Genomic DNA, 17,733 nt, shown 5'->3' with positions numbered 1-17,733 from the left:
GGCAGGTGCGGGGCAGGTTTGGGGCTGGTGCGCTGAGGCAGGTGCGGGGCTGGTGCGCTGAGGCAGGTGCGGGGCAGGTGCGGGGCTGGTGCGCTGAGGCAGGTGCAGGGCTGGTGCTGAGCAGGTGCAGGGCAGGTGCGGGGCAGGTGCGGGGCTGGTGCGCTGAGGCAGGTGCGGGGCAGGTGCGGGGCAGGTGAGGGGCAGGTGTGGGGCTGGTGCGCTGAGGCAGGTCCTGCCCCACCAGGGTCCCCGCAGGAGGCTCACCTGCCGCCAAGCCCTGGCCTTCTCGGAGCCCTGTGCTCCCGCTCCAGATGAGCTCTCTCTCCAGCGAGCCTGGCACCGGGGATGCCACCGCAGAGCAGGCCCCACTGGGGCTGGACACCGTGATCCAGGTCAGTGGGGCGCCCGCCCTCCAGCACCCCCTGGGAGGGCGCCCCAGGAGCGCGTTGGGAGGGTGCACAGAGAGGCCACTCCTCCCCAGCTCCCCACTTGAGTGCTCACATGGTCAGCATGAGCGTGTGTACAGTCGCACGCACGTGTGCAGTCTCGGCTCAGGAGGGGAGGCTGGGGAGGGACTGAACTGGGCATGGGGAGACCCCAGCCCAGCACCCAGCCTCCCCATCCACGCCTGCATGAGCGAAGGCCGCCAGCCCTCATCTCCGGGCCTCAGACTTGCAGCCTGCACGCTGGGGTGGGGGGGTCAGACCACCCTTCCAGGCTAACACTCTGGTGTTCACTGCTTCCTTGGTGGCAAAGTGTGGGAGCCGCCATTGGTGGGTGGGTGTGGTTTGCCCCCAGTGTCTAGTCTGTGAGTCCCAGAAGGTCCCCGTGTGCTTCTCTCCAGAGGCCCCACTTGCATACCAGCAGCAATGACGATGGCTGGGGGCGTCCCCAAGCCTCTCTCCCTACCTCCCAGAGCCAAGCCACTGCTCGCCCCCGCCCTCCCGCCGCCCGGGTGCCTGTCACTGCCTTCACCTGACTCTGGCCACCACAGCCCACCCTGAATGACCCCTCAGGGACCTCAGTGAGCCCTTGATGCCCCAGCTGACCCAGAGTTGTTTACAAACCCACTTCTTAGAATCTCAAACGGCACCGTAGGGGGTTGACACAGCCCTGTATAAACAGCACAGGTCGCCAGAGAGGAATAATTGCCCACAGTTGGTGCCAGGTGATTAAATACCATGACGGAGGCACCTTACCACCCCCCACAAACGCACAGACACACACAGACACACACACATGCACATGTGCACACACACATGCACACATGCCTGCCCACACAGATGCCCACACAGGATAGATTGTGATGGGGCAGGATATTTGAATCAAGTGATGCCAACAAGACAGAACAAGGTGGCCCTGGGTGGGTGACTTTCTCTGTCCAGCTCCCAAGGGGTCTCAGTCCCCTGGATGGAGAGAAGGACAGATGGAGGGAGGAAAGGCTTGCACACTGCCGTTCTCGAGACCCTTCCAGCCAGGCACCCCGTGGGACCCCCGTCAGCCCGGGAGGAGTCTGTCACCCTCTCTGGATTCCAGGAAAACAGACTCTTGAGGGAGGAAGCACGTTGCTATGGTTACAGGCGTTTGAGGGAGAGACGCAGGCTAGTGCCATTGTCTGGCAGCGGGCATAGGTGCTGGGCAAACACGGCTGCCCCCAAACTCCCGGGGAAACTGCCATCTGAAAGCCACAGGAGGCCCTGCCGAGGTCCGCTCCACCCGCCCAGCCAACACCTGTTATTTGCACTGTGCTGATGGAGATCTTGGTGCCGCTGCCCTGGGGGCGGGCGGGCAGGCGGGCAGACGGGCGCCAAGAGATGCCCAGTTGGGGCTGTCCAGACGGGGAGGCAGGGCCGGAGGGATTGTCCAGTCCCTCCAGCTGCAGACAGGGAAACTGAGGGCCCTGGGCAAGGTGTGACCAGGCCTGAATGTGCTCCCCACACCTGGAAAAGCCCCCCCACCTTTGCACAGCATCCCAAAGCACCCCACCTCTCCCCTCCCCCTTAAAGCTGGGCTCCTGGAGGGAGGGTCCAGACCCAGAGCAGACAAGAAGGAGTCGCACGGAGGCCCCGGGGCGGGTGGGGGGTGCTCGAGGGCTGTGATCCTGGGCTCAGTCCCCTGAAGAGCTACCGGACTGGTCAGACTCTGCCTTTTGGGTTCAGGATTGTTTTGTGTTGTGTTGTGTTGTGTTGTGTTGTGTTGTGTTGTGTTGTGTTGTTTTTTGAGCAGCAGGTAAGAATTTGTCCGCGTATAACATGAGAAAGGAAGAAGAGTATGAAAGCGCTCTTTGCAGGGGGCGGGGGTTGACATTCGAAAGTGAATGCCCCAGTTTAGGTTTCGATGAAAGCTAATTTTCCAGAAATTTGTCCGCGATACCCAGATTTTCAAATTTGCTGACAAAAGTCGTTCCCGGCATCTTCTTGCTGTCGTTCTGATGTCTGAGGATGTGAAGCAGGGTGGCCCCGGCCCCGGTGTTGAGGGGTTGAGGCTTTGTGTGTGACTCGGGGGCGAGGGGGGAGGGACCAGACAGGCAGAGAGGAGCTGGGCACCGGAAGTGGTTCCGCTTTTCCTTTCCCGACCCCGGCCACCTGCCGATCCTTCTTACACACTTCTGTTCTCTGTGTCACCAGGGTCAACGTCTATTGTTCCTTTGCTTTCCAGCTGTTTGGGCTTGTTGCTCAGCTAATTTTTTGAGATGGCGCTTAGCTCATTAATTTGCAGCCTTCTTCTTAATTTTCTTAACTTTTTAAAAAACTGTGTTAAGATAGGCTCATACATATAGACACATAATGTTTACACTTTAACCACGTTCGAGTGTGCGGGGCAGTGGCACTGAGCACATGCACACTGCTGTGCAACCACTGTCTCCAGAACTTTCTCACCTCCTCAAACTGAACCTGTGTCCCCGGAAACGCTGGCCCCTCCAGCCCCGCCCCCGCCCCTGGGTCCATTTCACGCACAATGCCCGCCAGGTTCATTGAAGCCGGGGTCCGAACGGCCTTGCCTTCTAAGGCGGAACCATCTCCTGCTGTGCGGATGGGCCGCGTTGCGTTTGTCCATCCCCAGGTTCATGGGCAGTTCGGTTGTCTCCACCTTGGGGGAGTCGTGAGTATGCTGCCGGGAGCACAGACGCGCACGCCTGCTTCGGCCTCTGCCTTCCCTTCCTGCGGAGACAGACTCAGAAGATGGGCCGTGGGCCATGCGCAGTGACTCCCTGCTTAATGGGAGGAAACGCCGAGCTATTTCCCTCAGTGGCTGCACCGTTTCACATTCCCACTTTCTTTTTCTTCTTTTTTTTAAGGGATGCTTTACAGTGTAAACAATGCGTTAGCCACATCCCGTAAGTTTTGATATAATGGTTTTCATTATTACCCAGCTCAAGCTCTTTACTTTCCGTTGCAATTTCTTATTTTATCCAGGGCTTATCTAGAGGTATAAATACCCTGATTTCCAAATATAGAGAGATTTTCAAATTGTTTTCTGCACCTCATTTGACTACATTGTCCTCAGAGGTTTTGTTTTGAACATCTTAGCGTGGACAAGCCTGTCACCATCCACGCAGAGACAGTGGGGAGCTGGGTGGTCTCCAGGGAGAGCACTGTGCTGGCAACGGACGTTCAGAGCTGTTGGCACGTGGGTAGCGGGGCGGGTGCCCGTAGAAGGAGGAGGGGGAGCACTCCCACGCGGACAGACGGGACGGGTACGGAAGGACCAGCCTGGAGGACAGGGAGGGGGGCCGGGGAGGCAGAACTGGGAGCGGCGCTGTCGGGAGAAGAGCGTTTCGGGGAGGGCGCGGTGGGCCAGATGCTGCCGGCAGATCAAGGACGGCAGAGACCATGGACCGCTGGGTTTAGCAACATGGGGGTCACGGATGAGCACGCAGAAGCAACGGTTTTCTTACAGGGTTGTAAATTAAAACAGTTTGTATCAATAAGAGTGGTCTGATAGAGAGAAACCACTGATACATAAGAGGAAAGGGAGCAATGTGTTAGGTATGTGAGAAGATGGGGGGGTGGGCTGGGATGGATGGGCTGACTGGGAGGGTTGGGGTGGGGGGAGGGCGGGAGGGGGTGGGGTGGAATGGGATGGGGGAAGAGTGGATGGGGGAAGGGGTGGGATTGGGTGGGATGTGATGGGATGAGTGGATAGTTGGCAAACCTGTTTCAGGAAAGGGCCAGATAATTATTATTTCAGGCTTTGCAAACCATAAAGCTTCTGTAGCAACCCCTCAGCCCTGCTATTGGAGCACGAAGGCAGCCATAGACAACATGGAAACAAATGGGTGTGGTTACTCGCCAACAAAACTTTATTGACAAACCAGCGGCGCGCCGGATTGGTCTAGAGCTACAGTTTGCTGAGCTGTGGGTCAGAGGACGGGAACATAAAGGGCTATGGGAGCCGGTGGGCGGAGGGACTGGCGTGAGGCTGGTAGGCGTGTGGCCGTGGGTGGATGGGGTAGACTGGAGAATGGCCGGAAGGACATGCCCACAAAGGGTGGGGAGAAGAGTAGGTCCCGTATTCTAGGAACTGGCCTTGGAGAGGAGAAGCATCCCTGGATTTGTTTCCCGTCTGGGGCGAAGTCCTGCACACGCACAGAAGCGCGGGGGCCTCCTCAGCGAGCAGCTTAGCTGAGCCCAGCCCTGGCTCGCCAGTCCCCCCACTGACATAGTTTAGTCTTGCCTGTTTATAAAAATGGAACTCTGTGTGTGTGTGCGTGTGTGTGTGCACTAGCACACTCTCTGTGCACGACCACGTCTTCCACGGGGTTATAGCCTGCTCATTCTTGTCATTCTATAGGATTGCACTGTGCAAGTATACCTCACTCTTTTCCATTTTATTCTCAATGGCCATCTGAGGAGTTTCCCATTTGGCCTAGTAAGAGCAGCACTGCCATGAACGTTCTGGCTCATACCTTTGGGGGTCTCTGTCTACATTTCTGTCGGGTACACACCCAACGGTGGAAATGCGAGGTCACAGGTTTGCACGCGCTCACTGCTGAGTGGTTCCCAAAGAGGCTGCACCATTCTAATGTTGGGGGGGGCAGTAGCCATATGTCCTTGCCAGTCGGCACTTTCTTGTCATTTTCCTGCTTAGCTATTCTGGTGAACGTACAGCGATATCGCATTGTGGTTTTACCCATCATTTACCTGGCAACTAATGAAGTTGAGTACATTTCTGTGACCCCTTAGATACCTTCTTTTGTGAGGTGTGTGCTCTAAAATTTTGCCCATTTTTCTGTCGAGGTGCCCTTTCTTTTAATTATTATTTTAAAATATCTTTTAATTATTATTAAAAGATAATTATTAACATAATTTATTGTTAGTTATTGAGAGAGAGAGCTCACGAGTGGGGCAGACTCCACGCTCAGCCTGGACCCCAACGCGGGGCTCGACTCCACAACCCTGGGACCATGACCTGAGCCCAGATGAAGAGTTGGACGTTCAACCGACTGAGCCACCCAGGTGTCCCTCTTTTAATTCCTGATAGGAATTTGACTGTATAATCTGAAAATGAATCCTTTATTCATGCATGCATGGCAAATATCTCCTCACTCTTGTAATGGCATCTTCTGATGAACAGAAGTTCATAATTTTAATACAGCACAATTTATCAGTTCTTTTCTCCTCCATGCTCGTGCTCCTTGTGTGCTGTTTAAGAAACACACTTTGCCTCCAAAGCCACAAAGATGTTCTTCTACACTTTCTTTCCAAAGCTTTCTTGTTATGTCTTCACACCGAAGTCTGCAGTCCCTTCGGAGCTGATCCTTCCGTGTGGTGTGCGGTGGACATGAGCATCCTTGGTTTCCGTGTGAAGCCCAGTGCACCCCCCACCCCCGTTACTGGGAAGCCCACCATGCCCCCCTCCACCGCCTGTGTCATCTTCCTCACAAACCAGGTGTGTGTGCACGTCTGTGCGTGTGTACACGCGTGTGTGTGGATGTATGTACGCACACGGAGTTCATGGCCTCTTCCACCGGCCAGGTCGCCCTTCACGCTGTCGGAGTGTCCGCGGGTTTGCGGCGCGTCTTCACTCAGGGGGCACACCCTCTCTCTAGCTCCTTCCCCCCACTGCCTTCGTACCGCTGACTCTTGGCTTCCAAGCGGAGTTTGGAATCAGTACGTCAGTTTCTACACGATGAAAACTCTGCTGGGATCAGAGTGGGATTTCACTGAATCTGCAGATTAATTTGAGGAGAACTGACATCTTTACAACCTTGAGTCTTCCAATTCATTTCTTCACTTAAGTTTTCTTTTTAAATTTTGCTCAGCGTCGTTCTCAAGGGAGAGCGCAAAGTCTTGTTAATATGTTTACCTGTAGACATTGGTGGCGCCGGGATGCTGTTGTCACTTCGTGAATGGGAACAGCAGGGGAGGCTGGCCCTGTGGCCTGGGCTCCGGGATCCCCAGCCCCGGGGGGCCACAGACCCCAGGGCTCTCGCCCCCACTAACTTTGGCCACCCCCCGGGCCACTTTCCTCACGGGCTGATGTCTCTAACAATAGGGGCCTCCTAGCTGACCTGGCTGTGGTAGTTGTCTCGAAGGGAGTGCGAGCTCACGGCGCCCCTCCAGCCCCCAGTCCTTCCCGGAAGGCAGATTCGGCTTCCCTGCATCTTAACTTGTTGAGGATAGTTTTTTCTCCACCGCCAGGCTTCGTAGGGCCCTGGGAACCCCCAGGAGAAAGGGGGAAGGAGGGGCAGGGAAGGTGTGTGGGGAGGTCCAGGGAGGGAGGCGGGCACAGCGATGGAGTCGGGCCGCGCCCCTGAGCAGAAGGGAGGGCAGGGTGGTGTCCCAGTTCTGGTGCTGGCTCGCCATGGAGGTGCCTGCTGTCCTCATCTGTATTACGGGGAGAGCCAGACGGTCTCTGGGGCTCCCCAGAACCTGAGAGGGCCCACGTCCGGGTCAGGAGCCGAGACGGTTCGAGCGCATCATGCTGTGGCAAGGCCTCGCCAGTCACTTGCCAGGGCCCAAGCTCCGTGCTGTCCCCAGGCAAACCAGGGTCAGGGGTGCTGGCCCATCTCCAAATCGTCCATCGGTTTGCGCGGACGCAGCCAAGGTCACAGCAGACCCGGCCGGGTGAGGCCCTGTGCCAGTCAGGCGGGCCGCGGGGTCCTCATTCAGAAACACAGCTCTCCCACCGCCACCCCCAGCCCCCGTGGCCCCTCAGCTCTCAAGGGGGCATTCAAGGCCTTCGTGGTTTCCTCTCCCACCTCGTTCCCCCAGCCCCACACAGACTCCGCGAAGCCACCCCACTGCCTCTGCCTGTGCTCTTCCCTCCGCCGCTGGGACACCTGACCGGGGCCCCCTCTGGCTGTTGGAATTTACTTGCTCCTCAAGGTCCAGCTCGCTGACCACCTCCTCCAGAAGCCGGTGCAGGCACTGGGGCACCGGAGCACACATCAACAGGTCCTTTTCCTTCCCAGAGTTCCTTGATATGAGTCATTTTGTAGTTAGTGATTCATACCTTGGGCTGGGCTTTCAGTCATTCCTGTAATACCTTGTGTCTGGTTGATGCCAAGCACTGATGGCGCCGGGGGCTCAGGGTGGGGACACAGAGACGAATGACAGGCCCTGCCCCTCACTCCCAAATGCCTCGTTCACTGCCTGGCCTGGATCTCCCATTTACTGAGTTGAGGACCAAACTGCCAGCCGCAGGAGGCATAACCCTGCTCGTGGGGTGGCGCCCGGGGCCGGGAGGGCTCAGCAGATGCACAGACATCTGAATGGAGCAGCGCTAAGACACAGCACGTCAGGGGCCAGGTGTTAGCCCAGACACAGAGCAGCTACTTTTTCCTACGGAGCCTGGCAGGCGCGTACCCGGCCAGAGCCCTCCCCGCAGCGCGCCAGGCCACGGAAACATGGCAAGCAGACGTCCGGCAGCCGGACTTGGCTGCAGGCTCTGTCCTCAGACGTGTTCCTCAGGCCGTGCCCGCTCCTGGCGAGGGCCAGCGCCCGCCACCTAGGGATGCGGGAAGGCCTGTGGGGTGCCCGGTGCGGAGAGGCAGAGGCGGGGGGCGGCAGGGGGTTGGGAAGGTGCTGGGACCCACAGGCTCAGCCCCTGAGCGTGGACGACCTTGAGTGAGCCCCCAGCTTCGTCATGGCCTGGAGGCAAGAACCTGGCCCTTAAGGCACGATCACGGGGGTGTGCAAATGTCTGCTAGGAAATCCTCAGTGGTGACCTTGCCACCACCCCCCTCACTGGTGTGGGCTCACGGCCTTCACTTACATCTCCTTGGGAATGCGGCCGCTGCTCCCTTCCCCTCCCCTGCACCCCCAGCCCTCCTGTCCGGGGCGCAGCCTGCTGCAGAGCCGCCGGCGGCCACACGGCGGCACTGCGGGAGCTCGGCGCCGGGCTGGCCGGTGCTGGGCGGGCGCACAGGGCCCCAGGCCGCGTCCTGGGCTGCAGCTCCTCACCCGGCCTGCTCTCGGCTCCGGGAGGCTGCAGCCTGAGGCCTGGCTGGGTTGCGCTCTTCCACTGGACGCTCTCTCCCCCAGGGTGACGTTAATCCGAGGTTCTGGTGCCACTGGGCTCCTCAAACCCACCCTGGTCCATCCGAGGGTCTCCCCAACGGTCTGGGGGAGCCTCACTTTCTTCCATCTAGAAGACGCCAGGTTCCTCTTGCGAATCCTTCCCTCTTTCCCCCTGGATAACAGGCTGTCTGTCTGTCCATGTCCCCTAGCAGCCTGGACGTTCACTCAAGGACTTGCTGATGCTGGTCACCAACGAAAGGAAGTAGGGAAATTGCTGTGTGATTCCCATTTCTGACCTATGCCGCTTCCTCCCCAGCCTCCTCCCGACCCAGACTCCACACCCGGCCCTCCACAGAACTGCAGCCCCGGGCTGCCCCCCCACCCCCATTTCCCAGATGAGGACCTGAGGCAGGCGATACCCGGGATTTCCCAGTGCCGGGCTGTGGAGAACTGGGAGCCATTCTCCTAACGGGGGCTCCTGCTCTGAGCCAGGGTGGGGGTTGTGAGGTGAGCCCACGGCCCACCGCCCTCTCCCTCCACACAGCCACAAGGGGGAGGGAGATGGTGATGAAGGCGTGACCGCCCCCCTTAGGGCCGGGATCTGCCTCCACGGGCTGTGACCTTGCAACGGCGCAGAGACAGGCGCTGGGGGCAGGAGGAAGGGACACGGCTGGGTTCAAGGGTTCAACTGCGAGTCTGAGGTCTTTTGTTAACCAGTGTCCAGCCCTCCAAGGGGCTGAGAGTCCAGGGGCAGGGAGGGGGGGAATAGGCTTCTGGAAGTCTCCCTATGCAGTGGCCGGACTTGCAGATGCCCACCCCCCCAGGGCCCTGCTACAAATGGCCGGCCAGGAAGGGGGGCCCCTCCAGCCGCAGAGGAGGCCACCAGCCGGGACCCGCATGGCCGCAGGCGGCTGCAGGGGCTGCAGACAGGAAGGTCTCGCTGCGGGGAGTGAGTAGCCCCTCCCGCGTCCGCGAGGCCGGAGAAGCACTGAGAAGCACCGGGCTGGAGACCAGGCCTCTCCTCCGGGTCCCGCCCCCCCCCCCGGCCGCGCCCCTCCACGCGCCCCCCGCCGCGCCCCCTCGGCTCCAGCTGGGCCTCGGCCCGTCGCCGGCACCCGGCCGCAGCTGGAACCCATTACGCCCCCAGCGCCTCTCGGGACGTCTCGGCTAATAAGTGACCCTCTGTGAATGTTAGGAATGAGTCAAGTTTATGCCTCGCCGCTGCCTTCCCGTTAGCGGGTGGCGCCTCGGACGCCCGAGGGAGCGGGGAGGGCGGGGAGGGCGACGGGGGCCTCGGAGGGAGGGCTTCCTGGAGGTCACGCTCCTTGCCGCGGGGCGGGGGGCGGCTCTCGCTACCCCGCTGAGCCTCAGTTTCCCCGCGTGCAAAGAAAGGGTTCAGGGCACACAATGGCCGAGCCCTAGGACAGGAGGGGCGGTTGATGGTCTTGGCACCCGTTCCTCGTTCCTCGCTTGGCCCGGAAAGGGAAGCAGCCACATCGTCCCCTGCCCCTAAGGCAGGCTGCTCACCTCCCAGCCCGGCACTGCTGCATCTGGGGCAGTGCTGGGTGAGGATGCCTCCCCGAGGCTCCCCGGCTGACTCGGATCCAAACACCTCGGACAAGCACGGCTCCGGCCTGAAGAAGGGCTGGTCCCCCCGTGAACCAGAACTGGGGCTCTCACAGCAGCCTGAGGGCAGCAGAAGTCAGTCCCCGGCATTTGCTCAGTGGCTGCCCAGCAGCTGGGCTGCTGTTGGGGACCAGAGCGGGGCCTTACCAGGTGTCCCTTGGGAGCCCAGGTCTTGGGGTGACTCTTGGCACGTCCTGATGGAAGAGGCCTGTGTCTGGGGAGAATTCGAGGCAGCGTGTGCTGATCTCAGGAAGAGAGAACGTGGGGGACGGGGGGGGCAGGGGAGGAGGTACCAGGGCAGAGGCTGGGCAGGGCAGGGGTGCACCCAGGAAGCCCCCCAGCCAGGCCCTGAGGCTCAGAGCCAGGTGGGCGAGACTAAACCTGAAGGTCTTCGGGGAGAGCTGAGGGGAGCCCAGAGGAGGGAGGGGCAGGCAGAGGGAGGCTGCTCCGTGGTCACTCACCAGGGTCCCCGGCTGGGAGCTGGAGGAAGGCGGAGTCTGGGGACACAGTGATGAATCTGAGAGGTCTGGGGACAGGGCGGGGGGGGGGGTGTCGGAGAACCTGGCTGGCAGCCCTGGAGAGTCGTGGGGAGCAGACATCTGTCTCCAGGACCCCTGGGAAGCGTCCGGTCACCTTGTCACATCAAGGCTTCTCACATCCACAGTGAAGTGCTGATTTGCAGGCCCCTGAACACCCTTCCCATGGCCGGTGCCACAATTAGATGTGACAAGAAGGGCCCCATCCGGGCCTGCGGTCTAGAGGGCACCCCCAGGCCCTCCCCCAGCTCCGCCCCCCCCACGACGCAGAGTCCCCAGGGCCAAGGCAGCGTGCCGGCTCGGAGCCTGGACCTCAGCACCAGCCGCTGGGCCCCAGGACCCCGGGATTTCCTGCCCACTTCCAGGCCTGGTCAGACCTCTCCCACGGCGCTCGCGGCTCCAGCCTGGCCAGGAGGGAGGGCCGTCCTCACTCCCTCCCACAGCCCACTGCTCGGCTCCCACCCTGCCCTCTCCCAGGGCCCACTGGTCCCCTTTCTGGTGGACAGGGTGAAGCCCCAGGCAGCTGGCCACGTCCCGGAGGGAGGGGGATGGGTGGTCCCAGGTCCTTAGCAGTCACTAATCCCTCCCCGCAACCGGGCGGTGAAGGTGGAGACTGTGGGCCAGGCCGGCGGCACGTTGCATCCTGTGGGCCAGAGCAAGGGCACCTGCCTCCTGGCACCCTGCAGAGGTCCACTGGGAACACCCAGCCCAGCCCTCCCGGAGGTGGAGCAGGGCCGGAGGGCAGCACACAGTGACCACCGAGGCCCAGGGCACTGCCAGGGCAGGGAGGTGTGCTCTGGATGCGAGCCTCGCCCAGGCCTCTCCGGGCCACCTTGCTGCCGCCCTGGGGGACCCCTGCTGGAGCACCCACTAACTCCCCTGGGCTCCTAGGGGGTAGTTGGCAGCTGTCCAGGAAACTGCCAGCCCCAGGTGTCCCCAGATGGCTGTTTTGCAGAGGCTGGAGGACACCATCTTGAGTCCCATGGCCAGCAGAGAGGACCGGACGCTGACTGTGCGTGGGGAAGGCTGGCCGGCTTGGCCCACCCCTGTGCCTGCCCGAATCCGCGAGATTGTGGCTGGCAGCCTGAGGGATGAACCACACCGAGGTGACCGGAGGCGGCAGGGGTGACGATGGGGGTGGGGGTGGGCATCGGGGGAGCCACAGAGCCCTCAGCTGGAGTCTAGCTCAGTGTACCCAGATGCCATCATCTTTCAGTGTGATGGGGCACAGGCCACGCCCTCCCACGGGGTCAGCCACGGGGCCGTGTGTCCATCCCCACGGTGTGCTTACGGCTAGCCCGCAAGGACTGTCCCGTGCAGCATTTGTGTTTGTGACATGTTCGTGACCACCACTCTGGATTCCATCCATATTTGTTCTGCATTAGATGAGTGAAAGTCCTGAAAGCTGACCCTCAGGAAGCACAGATGCTGAGGCCCCCCCCTCCCCCCCACCTGTGCTCACCCAGCCTAGGGCCCCCTTGGGCCAGCGCTTTGCAGTGGAGGAACTGGCTCCAGGGTCCCCGCGCCAAGGCCACCCAACTGGTCAGGCCACGTGGCCCTCACTAGTGCTGGCGACTCCGTGGCACGCGGGTCCCAGGACCCCTGTCCACAGCAGGGGTCTGTCCAGCTCCCACGGGAGCCAGGAGCCCCCCGGGTGAGTGTTGAGGAAAAAGAAACGCCACTGTGCGCTTAGAACAGCAACTTCCTACGCGGATGAGAACCCGTCACCCCCCATCGGGGGATGGGAGACCCGCCTGCGGGCCTCGCCCACACCCTCGCTTTAGTCGGTTCGGGGCTGTACTGGGGTCAAAGACATAAGAGGTAGGGGGTCGGCAGCACGCCTGCCCACCGGACAGGGAGGGAGGCCTCGAGCATGAAGTCCACGTCCCCCACACCGGGTCCCCCGGGTCAGAACTGGGACCCCTCCTGGAAGGTGGGGGCCGGCCAGCAGTGAGCGCCCAGTGGCCGACCCGCAGCCCCACCGTGGGGACGGGGCGCCGTGGCTGGGGAAGTGGGGGACCCGGTCTGGCCCCCGGGGCTGACCCTGGCGCTGCACCTGCGCAGGGCTGCGGGCGCCGCCGGCAGCGCCCGCAGGGGTGCAGGAGGAGAACGAGCTTCTGCAGGAGGAGCTGACGCGGCTGGAGGGCGAGCTGGCCGGCAGGCACCACGCGGCCAGTGAGCGGGTGAGGGTCAGCTCGGTGGGACCACTGCCGGGTCTCAGGCCAGAGGGAGACTGCATCAGCCCCCGGCACAAACGGCAGGTGGGAAGACAGGCTGGAGGCGGGAGGGTGAGAACAGGAAGGGGGTCCAGGCCTGCCTGTCCCCGAAAGTCTCCCCCAGATGTCACAGCCCAGCTTAGGACACTGACCACCCGGGAGCTTTGTGGGGGCAGCTGGTCAGTCCTGAGCCCTCAGCCCCAGCGCCTCCCCTTCGGGGTCTGCTGAGGAGCTGGCCCCACCCCCAGACAGGGCTTCTAGAGAATTGGCCCGGCCCCCCACCTCTGCCTTTTCCTGAAAGCCGAGGCCAGCACAGACCTCAGAGGACAGCTGTGACCCCCGGGTCCTCCGTCCTTGGTCCCCTGGGCATCCACAATGCCTTCAGCGCAAGAGGCCACTTGGTTATAGAGTGTGGAGGTGGGGAGGGCCTCCTGTTGAGTAGATGGGGAAACCGCGGCGGAAAGGTGAAGAAACTTGCCAGGCCAGACCCTCTGTCCGGTGTCGGCCACCCCGAGCCTGATGGCCCCTGAGGCAGGGCCGGGCTGGGGAGGCTGGGTGGGGTGCTCAGGGCCCCTGGCTCGCCTGGCTCAGCCCCACCCCTGCCATCCTCAGAGTCCTCCTTGCCCTACATGGCGGGATAGATGACCCCACTTTCCAGATGTGCAAACCGAGGCTCAGAGCAGGCCAGAGCTGCCCAGGGCCTTGCTGCCAGTGTTGGAGCCGAGACCTAACCAGGGTCCAGCCCTCTCTCCAGCATGACCAGTGACCCGTGGCAACTGCCCAAGGGCCCCAGGCTGGCCTCATGTCCTCGAGGGTATGGGGGGCTGCGAGAAATAGATGGCATCCCCAGCCCCCAGCTGACCCCCCCACTGCTGCCCCCATCCCTAGTGAGGCCCTCGGGCAGGACCACTCGGGGCCTCCTCACCCCCGTCAGGGCCAAGGGCACATCAGTGAGCTCGCCTGCCCTCCCCGGCGGCCTGTGGCCTCGGCCCAGTGCTGGGGGTGGGGGCCCTTCCTAGCACAGGGTGGGGAGATGTTGGGAACCGGCGGTGGGAATAGAAGCCAGAAACCCTGCGGACAGATTAGTAAGCTCCTGAGTCAGAGCCGAACTCCCAGGCCCCGCGGCTCAGCACACGTGTCAGGCTCCCACCGGCGTCTCAGCCTCCCCTTGGGCGGGCACCAGCGGGGGCCAGCCCCCCCCACGTTACCCCCAAGCAGATGAGGGGGTGGGGTGGGAGTCAGGGTGGCCAGTGTGACTGCTTGGTGGGCACCTCCATTCCAGCTGGCATCCCCAGCCCCTGCCCCGGCCTCCTGGCTCCACTGGGCTCTCTGAGCCCCACCCCCACCCCCCCATCCTGCTGGGGGCCCCCCGGCTCTCTGCTCTTCCCGGATCTCAGCCCCCACCAGCCTGCCTGCCCGGACGCTCCCCCCGGTGTGCTCTGGGTCAGCACACGTGGGGACGCCCCCAGCACCCCTTTCCCCCTTGGAGCTCCAGGGCTCCTGTGTGCTCAGGCCCCGGCAGGGAGCCGGGAGGGATGCAGGTTCTGGGCAGGCCTGGCGCAGCCTGGACGACTCCCCTCCCCACCAGGCCACTCGCCGTGGAGGCACCGGGAGCAGATTCCAGCACAGGCGGTGGGCACGGCTGGAGGGGGGGCCCCACATTCACTGTCCCTTAGGGGGTGACCCCAGGCCCGCTCTGCCATCCAGTCATCGCGCCTGCCCTTTACGAACCAGGCCCTGAGGCTCCACCTCAGCCAACCACAGGCGCTGGGCACGCGGTCAGGGCGCGAGCGGCCGCCCATCTGACCTACTGTGAGGAGGGGCCCGAGCGTCAGTAGGCCCGGCCACACCAGCCCCCCATCCCTGCTGGGGCCTGAGGGGGGCCTCTGTCCCACCCGGGGGGGCCGGTGCCGCCGCTGCCTGCCCGGCGGTGAGGTGGGCACCATCCCCCTCCAGCTGCAGGCCCGTCTGGAGCGCACGGAGGCCCGGCTGCGGAGGTCGGAGCTGGAGCACAGCGTAGACCTAGGGGAGGCCCTGGGCCGCGTGGAGGCCGCTGAGCAGAGGTGAGCTGGACGCACGCGGCAGTCAGGGCCACAGGGACCTCGGCCGGTGCCCCCAGAGGCAGCCGACCCCACTGTGCCTTGGGGCTGCCGGCCCCTCTTCCCAGAGTGGCTCCAAGTCAAGTCTGCCTGTAGGTGCTGGCCGCAGGCGTGGAGCGGACAGAGCAGGGTGGGCAGGGTGTGGGGCGCGGGTCCCCCAGCCCTGCTGTCCCACGTCTGCCTCCTCCAGGCCCCGGCCGCCGGCCAGGTCCCCCGAGCTGACTGCGGCCCGTGGTTGGCACAGACAGTCCTGGGGCCCCCGTGGTGCTGCCCTCGACCACACCCTTCTTCACACTCTGGCCCCGACTCCCAGGCCGCTTTGGCTCCAGGCCACTCTGGCTTCACGGTCAGGGGCTCGTCCGTTCACTGTCAGCAAGCATGGGTCATGGCCTGGCACCCCCAGGGGTACCCGCAGCCCCCTGGCTCCAGGACACCACCCCCGGAAGGCAAGGACAGGTCTGAGCCCCAAGCCCGATCCCCAGCACAGCTGCCGGTCCACACCTGGGGGAGGTCAGGAAGTTTGCGCAGCGCTTCCCGTTGCTTGGGGCTCTGGAAAAAGAAGGAAAGTGCTGGGAAGCATTTTGCAAACCAGTTTTTCAGAAACAGCGGGAGGGGAGGAGGGGGCTAAGAGCCCAAGAGGAGGTGATGCCTGAGCTGCAGAGAGGGGCAGAGAAGGTCTCTGCTGTGGCCTGAGCCTGGCTGGGAGGGCTGGCTCTGGGGGGCTGGTCGGTGGAGAAAGGCCCCCACGGTAACAGGGGCGCTGCAGCCTTCACGGATGGGGCGCGTGCCTGGCTCCCCCTCTGCGCTGCCCTGCCCCTTCCTCCCAGGCTGTCCCCTCAGCTCCCAGCGCTGCCCCTCTGAGCAGCTTGAGGGCCCCCCCTGCACCCGGGATGGAGCCGGCCAAGGCTGAGGGCGTGGCCGGGAGAGCTCCGTGGTGTGGCCGGGAGCAGGGGCCGGCGTGGAACTCAGAAATGGCCCCAGCGTGGGGAGCCATCGGGGGCCATTGCAGGCTGTCAGTGCAGCCTGGGAGCGGCTGAGGCCTTCGCGCCTGAGCGGGGCCGCCGGGTCTCGGGGAGCCTTTCTGAGAAGCCCCCGCCCGTGGCCGAGCCACGGTGGTGTCTGCCCATCCAGGAGCACGGGACTGTCCCAGGTGAACGCGCTTCTGCGGGAACAGCTGGGCCACATGAAGAAGGCCCACGACACGCTGGCGGCGGAGCTGGCCAGGACGGCGGACAGCGTGCTCCACCCCGGGGGGACCCCGCAGCCGGCGGAGGCGCGGCGCCGGGCAGACCGACAGGTGCCCTCCCTGCTTCTGCCCGGCGGCAGGGGGCAGGCAGTGGGACAGGGTGGGCGGGCCCTGGCTGTGGTCTCCCCCCGGGGCACGGCCTCTGACCTCCGGCCACACGGAGCTGGGCGCCCAGCTGGCCGGGGTGGGGAGGCGAGCGCAGGGAGGCCCTTCCCTGAGGAGAGCAGAGTAGCCCTGCCCCAATCTTGAGAGACAGGGTGCTCTCCACGGCCCGACTTGCCACGTCCTGACTGCAGAGGTGGGGCCGCCCGTCGCCGCAGCCCCCGGCCAGGGCCAGCAGGGCCCCCGAGGCCTTGCCCCATCACAGTTTTCTGAGCCCCTAAGTTCCTCGGGAGTCAGGGCGCCGTGCGAGCGGGGCCGATGCTGGAGACGCACGGGTGTCCCCACCGCGAGGCAGGTGAGCACTGAGTGAAGAGGCGCTCGTGCTCTGACGCATCACTGGCCCCGGGCCCCGGACAGGGGCGCGGCCGGGGGGCAAGGCAGCCTCTGCAGCGGGGGCCCTCCCTGCAGGGGTGCACGTGTCCCCGCAGCCTTCCCACTGTCCTCTGCCGGCGCCACTGACGGGTTCCTCCCAGACGCTGCCTGGAAAACGGCCTCCTCCAGGGAAGGCAGAGGCCGAGGGGGTCCCTGCGGCCTGGGCCTCGGGCTGACCCTGCACAGACATCCCTCAGCAAGCCCGGCGGCCCCTGCGCCCCCACCCGGGGCAGGTGGCGGGCTCGGCCCCTGCGCCCCGCCCTCTGTGGCTGCTCTTCCCATCAGAGGCCAGCTGGGCCCTCCTGCTGCGGGAAGGGGAGACACCAGGCAGGCCGCCCAAGGTGTGACAGAGGGGGTGTCACTCAGAGGGCCACGTCCATCATCGGGGGGTGGGGGGAGGTAATGGCAGGGGGCGTGTTTGAGGCATCCCCCCTCCTCCCACGGCCAGGCTTGTGCCGCTGGGTGGAAACAAGGGCCCTGGATGATGGGTCTCAAGTTCGGTTGGGCACTGGCTTCTCGGGGGTCTTTATTTCCCCCTCGTCCTTGAAAGGAAGGCTCACTGGTTGGCAGGTGTTTTCTCTCAGTACCGTGAAGACCCTTCTCTGTCTCCGGCCTCCGTGGCTGCCCAGCGCTCAGCCCCCCCGTGCCCCTGACCCCGGCGGGCTCCTCGCACAGGCGACCTGCCCTCTCCCCTGGTGGCTCGAAGACCCTGCTTTGACTTTGCTGCCAGCGTGCAGATTTGTTTTTGTTTATCCTGCCTCGGACTCACCAGGGTTCTGTGTCTTCCGCTGATTTTGGGAGGTAGCCCTTCCCTCTCAGCCCTGCCTGTGTCCACGCTCTCGCCCTCCCCCCCACTTGGTGCCTCTGTCCGCGTCTGAGCCTTCGCGTCTGCTTTCTCTGTGTCACCCTGGTTTACATTCGAGATAAGTTCTTCAGATATACCTCCCTGCTCCGCAAGTTTGTCTTTGGTGTCCAATTTCTGTGACGCTTGCCTGCTTTGCTTAAATTCCA

The 17,733-nt window shown here is 63.2% G+C and overlaps 1 protein-coding gene across 1 annotated transcript in view; it reads left to right on the top strand.

Annotated features, from left to right (window-relative positions):
• The first annotated feature begins 11,567 nt into the window (after positions 1-11,567).
• The window catches only part of CROCC2 (ciliary rootlet coiled-coil, rootletin family member 2), a 59,712-nt gene continuing 53,546 nt past the window's right edge, over positions 11,568-17,733 (top strand). Inside the window, exons 1-4 of the mRNA XM_039228488.1 lie at positions 11,568-11,727; positions 12,683-12,810; positions 14,800-14,906; positions 16,074-16,239. Of these exons, the coding sequence (XP_039084419.1) occupies positions 11,568-11,727; positions 12,683-12,810; positions 14,800-14,906; positions 16,074-16,239 (561 nt within the window). The remainder of the gene's footprint in view (positions 11,728-12,682; positions 12,811-14,799; positions 14,907-16,073; positions 16,240-17,733) is intronic.

Source organism: Hyaena hyaena, unplaced genomic scaffold (genome assembly GCF_003009895.1).
Source record: "Hyaena hyaena isolate Hyena2069 unplaced genomic scaffold, ASM300989v1 scaffold_31, whole genome shotgun sequence".
Taxonomy (NCBI): domain Eukaryota; kingdom Metazoa; phylum Chordata; class Mammalia; order Carnivora; family Hyaenidae; genus Hyaena; species Hyaena hyaena.
The sequence above is the reverse complement of the archived record's forward strand: the minus strand, read 5'-3'. Positions and strand labels throughout refer to the sequence as shown.